General features: G+C 56.1%; 2 protein-coding genes across 2 annotated transcripts; one reads left to right on the forward strand and one right to left on the reverse strand.

The window, feature by feature from the left end:
* The first annotated feature begins 2,225 nt into the window (after nucleotides 1-2,225).
* Nucleotides 2,226-2,660, forward strand: LOC122319609. The gene has a single exon (XM_043207135.1). It carries the CDS (start codon nucleotides 2,245-2,247, stop codon nucleotides 2,599-2,601), a length of 357 nt encoding a protein of 118 aa, XP_043063070.1. The 5' UTR covers nucleotides 2,226-2,244; the 3' UTR covers nucleotides 2,602-2,660.
* Nucleotides 2,661-7,185: 4,525 nt separating this feature from the next.
* Nucleotides 7,186-7,589, reverse strand: LOC120322392. The gene is made up of 2 exons (XM_039377571.2): nucleotides 7,557-7,589; nucleotides 7,186-7,494 (listed from the first exon to the last, which is right to left on the reverse strand). The coding sequence occupies exons 1-2, from the start codon at nucleotides 7,560-7,562 to the stop codon at nucleotides 7,186-7,188; spliced, it is 315 nt and encodes a 104-aa protein (XP_039233505.1). The 5' UTR covers nucleotides 7,563-7,589.
* Between the last annotated feature and the right edge of the window lie 3,274 nt (nucleotides 7,590-10,863).

A 10,863-nucleotide genomic window follows, 5' to 3' on the forward strand; every position in this document is an offset into this window, starting at 1 on the left:
AAGAGGACGCACCGTGAACTAACGGGACATGTTTGGACCTTGGACCCGAGCGAGAAGTCTGCAAAAGGGGAAATAACGGGATTCCCGCAGCCGATATAAGGGACGGCGCCGGCGCAGCTCGGGACAGTAAATGAGAAGTGCGCGGAGAGCCATACAGCCTCACAGTCGATCGGGAAAAGTACGCGGAGGACACAGACAGTCAATAAGAAAGTACGCGGAGTACCACACGGGCAGACAGCCGATCCGAAACAGTGCGTGGAGAGCTACACAGTGACGCTTACAGGTGAAAGTACAATTGCGTCGAAGCGAGCATTCAAAAAGGATCCCCGCAAGGAAGGACCAGCGAAGGAGAAGCAAACACCAGGACCTGGCGTGGTCAAAAAGGGACAGTGGAGTCAGTGGTCGCAAAGGTGGTTCGGGGAGCAGCCCCAGCTGATCTTACGGACGAAACACCCTGCCCCATAACATCCTAAGCCCCGGCCAAGCCCGCAGGTTGGTCCTTTGGCAAGGGCGACGAGTGCCTGGCTTACGCAACAAGGGACGGTGGAGTCAGTGGTTGCAAAAGTGGTTCGGGGAGAAGCTCTAGCTGATCTTTCGGACGATACATCCTGCCCCATAACATCCTAAGTCCAGTCGAGCCGGCACGGATACGCCGTCGAGGGCGACGCGGGACCAGCTAAGAAGGACGACGAAGGAGAGACGACGCGCGTCCGAAGGCGAGGATCACAGGATTCTCTGTATCAAGTCACTGAATAAAGGGGGTTTAAATCTAAAACTCTGTCTTCTCTTGGTCGGGCAATCACACAAATCATAAATTTGGTGGGACGAACAAACAAACTCTCTGAGCTAGCCGTTGCATTTCGTAGCGAGCAGAAATAAGAAAATCAGTTCGTTACATCTGGCGCCCAACCGTGATTGTCCTGACCAAAAGAATAGAGAAGATGGGGAAATCGTGGCTATACAGCCTGAAGAGGGATGACTTTCCCGCAATAGCGAGCGCCCTAGGCATTAAGCTCGAAGGGTTGGTCGAGGATATGCGGAAGACGCTGTCCGAGTTTATCCAGCAGACCACAGACGAGCCCGAAACGGTCGCCATACTGGAGGCGTTGGAAAGGGAGTACGCAAGGAGACCGGCCCCGGAAATCAAAGTCACCGGCGTGGAAGGCCTGATGAGGAGCCTCGATGTCCACAGCATGATGGAGGCCAGCGGGAGCAGACCCGAAAGGCAGGAAACCGGGAGTGAACGGCGGGAAAGCAGCCGCGAAAGAAGGGAGAGGCGGGAGTCCAGCCGCGATCGGCGAGACATCGCAAGGGTAGCCCCTCCGGATTACGCGAAGGTGGCGAAACAGGTGCGGAAGTGGAGCTTCCGGTACGACGGTCACGACAAGCCATTGGAGTTCCTGGAGCAGGTGGAGTGGTCAGCAATGACGTACGGCCTGGATATCAACCAAATCCCGCGAGCGATGCCGGAACTGCTGAAGGGCAGGGCTCTAAAGTGGTTCATCGCCAACAACAGATTCTGGGAGACATGGGCTGAATTTATCCACAGCTTCCAAGAATTTTTCCTGCCCAGAGGCTTCATGACGAAGCTGGCAGACCAGGTCAGGCAGAGGAAGCAGCGGCATGCCGAGTGCTTCAAAGATTACATGGTGGACATGCAGACCCTAATGCGGCCTTTGGGGATGTCCCAGAAAGAGACCTTGGAGAGGATAAGGGAGAACAGCACTCCAGCTCTTCGGATGTTTGTCCGCCCGTACGAGTGCCGACACCTGAATGCTCTGATGGTCCTGGCCGACGAATTCGAGGAACTGGACTCCCAAAGGGAGCGGTTCGAGTCAGAGCGGACGCACAGAGCCCGCCACCAGCGGGATTTCCAAGGAGGGGAACAGCACGCGGTGTGCAGAAGGTGCCAAGAGGAGCCCACAGGACCATCGAGGCACGAAGCGGACGGGCGAGGACCAGACCCGGCGCGGCGGGGGTTTGTGTTAAACCCAGCGCAAGCCTGCCATAGGTGCGGAAGCCAGGATCACTGGATGCGGGAGTGTCGGAACCGACCGATCACATTTGCTGGACGTGCGGGAGAATCGGCCCGAAGACCGCAGAATGCTGCCCAAGATCGGGAAACGCCATGCGACCCCAGCCTCAGAGGGGCAACCAGGGTTCGCAAGGTGCTGCCCCTCAAAATTAATGGGCAAGCTGAAGGCGGAAGAAAGTCAACTGTCCGCCACAGTGCTCATAGACGGAATGGAAGTTAAGGCCACGATGGACACCGGAGCCACAGCAAGCTTTATTAGCCAAGAGTTGGCGGACAGGTTGCGGGCAGTGGGAGAGGTCGTAGCCACGAGAAGAGAGGTGCGGATGGCTGATGGACGGTTTGAGGAGGTCACATCGCTGCTCGAAGTGGACGTAGGACTGGGAGAGAGGACCGTAAGAATGCAACTGCTAATCCTCCACAACATCATCGACGCTCTATTACAGGGATGGGATTTCCTAACAAAAGTTGGAGCCAGGATAGCATGCGCGGGTCTAAGCGCAACGATACCTGCGGGACAGCTGGTTCGAAGCAATGTACGCGAGAAGCTGTCAGTGGCAGCTAGATAAAGACGGAAGATAAAGACGGCTTCCTGAAGGCAGAGCTAGCAGAGTTGGGAAGAGTCCAAGGGACGTCAACGGTGGCGGTGCACAGAATCACGATGAAAGACGATCAACCGGTCAAACAGCGCTACTACCCGAAGAACACGAAGATGCAGGTGGAGATCAACGCCAAGGTCGACGAGTTGCTACAAAAGGGGTGCATCGAGCCGTCTAGGAGTCCGTACAGCTCTCCCATAGTGATGGTGAAAAAGAAGACGGGTCAGTGGCGTTTGTGTGTGGATTTCCGCCAAATAAACGCAAAGTCCGTGAAGGACGCGTACCCGATGCCAATGATCAACTACATTCTGGATCAACTAAGGGAGGCGAAATACATAAGCAGTCTGGATTTGAAGGACGGGTACTGGCAGATTCCGTTGGCAGCAGCAAGTCGGCAATATACGGCATTTACGGTGCCGGGAAAGGGCCTGTTCCAATGGAAAGTAATGCCGTTCGGACTGCACTCCGCATCGGCAACGTTCCAGCGGGCGTTGGACCAGGTGATAGGACCAGAGATGATGCCACACGCATTTGCGTACTAGGACGACATAATTGTGATCGGACGGACACTACAAGAGCACAAGCGTAACCTGAAGGAGGTGTTCCGGAGGCTGAGGGCGGCAAACCTGAAAGTTAACGCAGATAAGTGCAAGTTCTTTCGAAAGGAGCTACAATACCTGGGCCACCGGGTGACGGATCAGGGCATCGGAACGGATCACGGCATCGGAACGGATCCGGAGAAGGTAGCGGCAATAGCTCAGCTAAAGCCCCCGGGAAACGTTAAGGAACTGCGACAGTATCTAGGAGTGGCGTCGTGGTACAGACGTTTTGTACCGGATTTTGCAACGTTGGTACAACCACTGAACGCACTCCTAAAGAAACAAGCAAAATGGGAATGGACTGACGCCCACCAAGAAGCATTCGAGGCCGTCAAAACTAGGTTGGTCGCCGACCCGATCCTGGCATGCCCCGACTTCACACGGACGTTCGTGCTACAGACGGACGCCAGCGACTACGGGCTGGGCGCTATCCTCACACAGCACTCCGAGCAAGGCGAGCGGGTCATATCCTACTCCAGCAGAGCTATGAACGGAGCGGAGAAAAATTATTCTGCAACAGAGAAGGAGTGTTTAGCAATAGTGTGGGCTGTCAGGAAATTAAGACCGTACCTGGAGGGCTACCATTTCAAAGTGATAACGGATCACATGGCCCTGAAGTGGCTGAACAGCATCGAGAGCCCGTCCGGAAGGATCGCGAGATGGGCATTGGAGCTCCAACAATTCGACTTCGAGATTTCATACAGAAAGGGCCAGCTAAACGTCGTAGCGGACGCCCTGTCGAGACAGCCGCTGCAGGAAACGAGCCGCAGGATAACTGCGAAGGAAGAAGGGCAACCGGACGAGCAGCAGGAGTGCAGGTGGATAGATGAGATGAGGAGGAAAATAAAGCAGGAGCCCCAAAAGTACCCGGACTACCTGGAGGAGGCTGGCCAATTGTATAGGCACATTCCGCACCGGGCAGGAAACGAGGATGTGGTGTCATGGAAGCTGTGTGTACCAACCAGGGAGAGGCAGCGCGTCATGGCCGAGAACCACGACATGCCGACGGCGGGACACCTGGGAAGTCGGAAGACTATGGCGAGGGTGGCAGCCAGGTACCACTGGCCAGGAATGCACCGAGACGTCAGGAAATACGTAAGGAACTGCGAGAGCTGCATGAAGTACAAGCCCAACCAACTGCAAGCAGCCGGGAAAATGCTGACACAGGTGCCGGAAGAACCGTGGGCCACCGTATGTGCGGACTTTGTGGGCCCATTGCCGAGGTCAAAGCACGGCAATTCGATGCTGCTGGTCCTGGTGGACAGGTTCTCCAAGTGGACCGAGATCGTTCCGATGCGTAGGGCGACCACCGAGACGCTGCGAAAGGCCGTGCGAGAGCGGATAGTGGCCAGGTACGGAGTGCCAAAGGTCATGATCACGGACAACGGAGTCCAGTTCACGAGCAGGGCATTCAAGAGGTTTTTGGAGGAGCTGGGTGTAAAACACCAGCTCACGGCTCCATACACTCCACAAGAAAACCCGACCGAAAGGGCCAACAGGACCGTGAAGACGATGATCGCGCAGTTCACGGGGGCCGATCAGAGGACATGGGACGAGAACTGGCCAGAGCTGCAGTTGGCGGTGAACACGAGCGTGGCAGAAACCACTGGATACTCGCCGGCATTTATAACGCAGGGAAGAGAACCGAGGCTGCCGAATGCGTTGTTCGACGAACAGACGGCCGGAACGGGCAGATGTCCACAGACGCCGGCGGAAAACGCGGGAAAACTGAAGGAGATCTTCGAACTGGTGCGGAGGAACATGGAAAAGGCAGCGCAGGATCAGGCGCGCCACTATAATCTCCGGAGGAGGCCGTGGAAACCCAAGGTGGGCGAAACTGTGTGGGCCAAGGAGCACCACCTATCAAAAGCAGCTGAGGGCTTCGCGGCAAAACTGGCACCGAAGTTCGACGGGCCGTTCAAAATAAAGAAATTCACGTCGCCGGTGATTTGTATTTTGGAACACGCCACAACGAAGAAGACAAAAACGGCTCATATTAGCGATTTGAAGCCGGGAAGCGCGGGCGCCGGCGGGCCAGAGGACAACGAGAGCGACACACCACAATAAAACCCTTTCGCGAAGAAGGGGGGAAGACGATACAGGGTATCGAGAAGTCGGAAGTCGCAGTTAATCACTCACACACACACACACACACAAAAGGCCTGTTGGAGCGCGAGAGCGGGACAGGGAGGGTACACAGCCGGAAAACCGTTAACGGCTAACGCACACGATTGCGAATTCCGTAGGAGGCAGGTGCACGGAGGAGAATCCCGTTACCGGTACAGGCCCCGCGGAATAACGGCGGAAAGGAATAAATCGAAAACCGAGGTTTCGTCGCGGCGGAAAAAGCTAGAGGCTTTCTTTTGAAATCAAGTCGGCACGAGATGAGCAGCTACGTAGAGAACAACCGGGAGGTGAGGGTGACCGGCACCGGGGAACAGCCCGGAGCGATATGGAGGGCGGACTCCAAGTCCTACCTCCAGCTTCTGGCGTCACCCTTGGTGTCGCGATCCCCATCCCCGGTCCAGGAGGACACGGAGGAGGTGCCCGACACGGAGCTGTCGGAGGACGAGGCGATGGAGGCGATCCACGAAGAACCCGTGGATTACGTGTCCCTCTCCTCAGAGAGCGAGGAGGACGACGGGGGTGAGACCGTCACCCCGGTGGTATCTTTGGAGGAGGACGAAGGAGGCCGGAGCGCGAAGGCGAGGATGGCCTACCGCAGCGTGCGGCGGGCGACACAGGGCCACGGTCGGATTCGGCTGGGAGAGGCGATGCCGTCGAAGGACCCGCGGGAGGTGCGCGAGTTCGCGGAGGCACGGATCGCCACGCTGCGGCGGTTCGAGCGGATGGTGGTGGAGCGGAAGGCAGCCGCCGCCAAGGCCGCGTGGGAAAAACGCCTGTCGGAGTGGCAAGAGGAGGAGGAGGCACTGTGGGTGCCCCACGCACCGTCGTTGCCACCACGGCAGCCGCCGTTGCCACCGACACCACCGCCGCCGTCGCAGCCGCCACCGCCACCAACAACGCAGCAGCAGCAGGAGCAGCCGCAGCCGCCGACGCCGGAGCCGCAGCACCCGGAGATGCCGCAGCCACCGACGCCGCAGCCACAGCCGTAGCTGCCGCCACCGGCGCAGTCACAGCCGCCGACGCAGCAGCAGCCGCAGCCGCCGACACCGGAGCCGCAGCACCCGGGGATGCCGCAGCCACCGACGCCGCAACCGCAGCCGCCGTTGCCGCCGACGCCGCCACCGGCGCAGCTGCAGCCACCACCGCCACCACGCACGCCAACACCGCCGCCAGCACCACCGACGCCGCCGCCGCCGCGCACGCCGACGCCGCCACCCCAGGACGAGGAGGGGCCCCGGTGCGAGCGGCAGCAGTCCTGGGAAGTGGACCAGGCGCACGTCGCGTAGACGCTGCGCACAATCGGCTTGGGCGGCCGCCGGTGGCACCAGCAAACGGTGACGTGGACATGGCCCGCACCGCCGGAGGACACGCCGGAGGCCTGCGTGTGGGAGGAGGTAGGCGCGGTCGGGTGGAGGCCAATGGAGAAGCGAGCGCGCGACCCGCAAGTTCGCGCACGGGTAGAGGTCGAAGACGCGGGAGAGAACCCGGAGAAGGGTCCGTGGGTGTGGCCCGTACCACCACCACCGAAGCTCTCGCGGCAGGAGTCGTGCCCCGAGGCAAGACCGCCACCGCAGCGACCATGCCTCCGCAGGCAGCAGTCGCTGGGCGGGAAGCCATGGAAGGAGCTCGAGCGCGCGGAGTGGCCACCCAGAGTGGTCGAGGAGGCCGAGGCCCAGGCGAGAAGAAGCCACAAGGACCGCTGGGCCAAGCTGTTCCCGCTGGACGGCCAGCGGTTCCGGCTGAAGGTGCGTCGCGGCGGGGCCATTCAGGTGTACGTACCCCAATAAATGAAGTTGAAAAGCGAAAACGACATTCTGAGAGTTGTGGGTCAGGGGAGGGTAAGGGCACTTTGTTGCTCACAGTAAAAAAATAGGTGCGAGTCATCTTCAGCAGCCAACAGGCACGCGGGCCAGCAATCGGACGCGGGGCCAGGCACGCGGGCCGGCAAATCGACGCGAGGCTGCCGCAGGCGCGGAGACGGAAGAGGAGGCCTCCAGGGCGCTTGAGGACCAGGGGCAGCCGCCCGGAGCATGTAGGGGCATTTCATCCGAGATCCCTGAAGAAGGGCCTCCAGGGTGCCCGTGTCCAGGGCCGGCAACCCTGGAGCATTAAGGGGCTTCATGGCATGTCCGAGGAGCTACAAAAAAGAGAGGATGTGTAAATATGGCGGTTTTCTTACAATAAATTCCGTAAACTTACCTCCATTGAGCTGCAACTCCGAAATCCACGTGTCTGGAGAAAATCGGGATGGGGGCGCTACGATAATAGCGGTCGATCGATAGTGAGATCGATAGGGAACAAAAATACTGGATATTAAATTGATTTTCAACACGCTGCCACACTATTGGCAGCAATCGGCACGACATCGGAACATCGGAATAGGAAGTGGCAACGCCGGTCGCCAATATCGATAACTCGATCGCGCAATCAGCGATGGGACAATATCGGTAGGAATCGGAGGTGGCAACGCCGGTCGCCAACATCGATAAGTCGATCATGGTGAGTATCGGTGGAGTTGCAAGAGATGCGAAGCGAGGAAGAGGCGGCAAGTTTAAATGCGGAGCTGGTGACGAGAAGCGGATGGCAACAGATACAGGAGGCTGGAGAAGGGCGCAAAGATCAAGATGCCGAGTCGAGACGTCGAACGACAGGGTCTACTAGGCTGAGGCTGCCGGGCTGAGATCAAGGAGGCGCAGGTCGACGTGAGGAGAATGGAACGGTGAGGATCAAGATGCCACGTCGAGATGCTCGAATACGCTGAGACGTAAGGCTGCGATCAGGAAGGCGCAAGGAGGTTCAAGATGCCAAGTCAAGACGCTGAACGACGGGGTCTAATAAGCTGCGACTGCCAGGCTGAGAACAAAGGGCGCAGGGTCGACGAGAGGTGATTGAGGAAGTTGCCCATGCAAGGAGACACCGAAGCAGAGGACCGCCGGAAGCAGCATTCTTTTGAAATCTTCCGAAGAAAGGGGGAGATGTGAGGAGTCTTAAAACTCCCCACAAATCCGGGTGTAGGAGATCGGCATAGCAACAGCGAAGACGGCTGGAATGCGAGAGGAGCCAAGGGCGGTCAGGTCGAACGGTAAATAATGGACCTTGGACCCCGGCAAAGCGGAGAGACCGTGAATTAACGGTACCGCGCTGGACCTTGGACTCGAACCCGCCAAGGGCGTAGAGGTCATACGGTAGCGGTGCGGACTTTGGACAGGCACAAAGAGGACGCACCGTGAACTAACGGGACATGTTTGGACCTTGTACCCGAGCGAGCCGTGTGCAAAACGGGAAATAACGGGATTCCCGCAGCCGATATAAGGGACGGCGCCGGCGCAGCTCGGGACAGTCAAGAAGATGTACGCGAAGAGTCGATACCGAGTGACAGTGAAACGACGGGAACACAAGTGCGTCAAGCGGGCATCCAGAGTGGATCGCCGCACGTGAAGATCAGCGAAGGACGAGCGAACACAAGGACCTAGCGTGGTCAGAAAGGGACAGTGGTCGCAACGGTGGTTCGGAGGGAAGCGCTAGCTTAACTCGTGGACAATACACCCTGCCCCATAACATCCTAAGCCCCGTTCGAGCCCGCAGGCTATCCTTCGGCGAGGACCTAGCGTAGTCAGAAAGGAACGGTGGAGTCAGTGGTCGCAACGGTGGTTCGGAGGGGAGCGCTAGCTTAACTCGTGGACGATACACCCTGCCCCATAACATCCTAAGCCCCAGGCGAGCCGGTACGGATCCCCGTCGGCAGCGACGCAGGCGTACGACGGAAGGACGACGAGGGAGCAACGACGTGCATCCAGCGGCGAGGATCACCGAATCCTGGTCAACAAGTGACGATAAATAAAAGTGGTTAAATCTGAGAATCTGTCTTCTTCTTGGTCGGGCAATCACACAAATCATAAATTTGGTGGGACGAACAAACAAAATCTCTGAGCTAGCCGTTGCATTTCGTAGCGAGCCGAAATAAGAAAAACAGTTCGTTACAATATGTGCAAAGAATTTACATCGAGATGTCATTGAAGTTTATCGAGATCATTAAAATAGGCTAAGACTTCCAATTTAAATTTACAGTTTTTAAAATCTTTTTTATCTTGATTTAAAAGCTGTGCCTGAGTTGTACCGAGTCATTTGTCAAAGCACTGTCATTTACAACATTTTCTTCGTATTCTTTACTTTCTTCAATAAGCCAATCTTAAAAGATCTTTACATTTTTCGTTTCACTGGAGGATCCCATCTTAGCATAAATTTTGGGATTGTCATAGTTGACAAAACGATGGGTTTGGAGTCATCAGAAGTTTAATTATTAATATAAGGAAATCGTCTATAGGCCCCAGTTTTTAGGGCATCTGAAAGCGGTTCACAAAACTCTAAATCTGTTAAACTTTCCAGTTTCGTTGTAATCCCAATTAATGTTGGAAGCAAATATCCCAAGTATCAGCGACTTTCACCCTGTAGAAGCTCAATAGCCTTCGCAAAAATATCGTTAACGAAATTCATTTCCTGCAAAGAATTAAGTTCTGTTGCACTAAAATATGCCTTGGTTAATTTAGTGCATATGGCTTTTAGAGGTTGCTTCACTTGTAAAAAGCGGCTTATACTGTAACGAACTGATTTGCTTGGTCTGCTCGCTACGGAATACGTGCGGCTAGCTCAGTAGAGTTTTGTGCGTTCGTCCCACCAAATTTATAGAATAACGTGATCACCCGGTTACCAGTAATAACACTTGCAGTTTTCGTTCTTGGGTTTATTCGTGCTTGGACTCTATAAGGCCGTAGTGCCGTATAGATTGTCCAACGAACTCGTTCCGCTGTCTCGACGCCCCCGTCGTCCTGAGTGGTGGACGCTTTGACCGTGGAGGAGGCGGTGGAGATGGTCGTGGCTGCGTGATGGCGACTGGAAATGCAACAGCTGTAATAACACCAGCTTTGCCTGGCGCAACGAATGCAATAGATGCAAGACTTCCAAGGGCGCCGACGAGGGTGGCGAGCGGTGGTGGCGGCGGAGGCTACGACCCCGGAAATGATCGCGGATCCGGCGGCGGTGGATATCAGAACAGAGATCGCGGCGGCAGCTCGCAAGGAGGCAGTGGCGATGGCGGCTACTCGCGATTCAATGACAATGGCGGAGGACGGGGTGGCCGAGAAGAAGGTGGTGGCGGCGGGGGCAACCGCCGTGATGGTGGTGGACCCATAAGGAACGATGGCGGCATGCGTTCAATTTACGTATTAATTGTAGCGAGTACCCCTTTAAATGTACTTTTAAATTTACCAGTCAGAGCCAATTATAAATTATAATTGCCAGCACACATCTTCATTTTAACCGATTTTCTAGCCAAACCGGTTATTGCTTGTTTTGAATGAATTATATTATATAATTATGTAATCTAATTTAACAATTGTAACTGTAACATGGTACATTCAACTCCTCACAATACTACCTTGAACGAAGTTCCACCTGGTAGCTTAAGATGACAAATTTTCTCAACTTTGTCTGCTGCAATTGTTGACCG

This window comes from Drosophila yakuba, chromosome X (assembly GCF_016746365.2).
Source record: "Drosophila yakuba strain Tai18E2 chromosome X, Prin_Dyak_Tai18E2_2.1, whole genome shotgun sequence".
Lineage (NCBI taxonomy): Eukaryota > Metazoa > Arthropoda > Insecta > Diptera > Drosophilidae > Drosophila > Drosophila yakuba.

Coding starts and splice junctions, on each gene's coding strand:
- LOC122319609 (XM_043207135.1), top strand. CDS start 2,245: ATGGAAGTTAAGGCCACGATGGACACCGGAGCCACAGCAAGCTTTATT.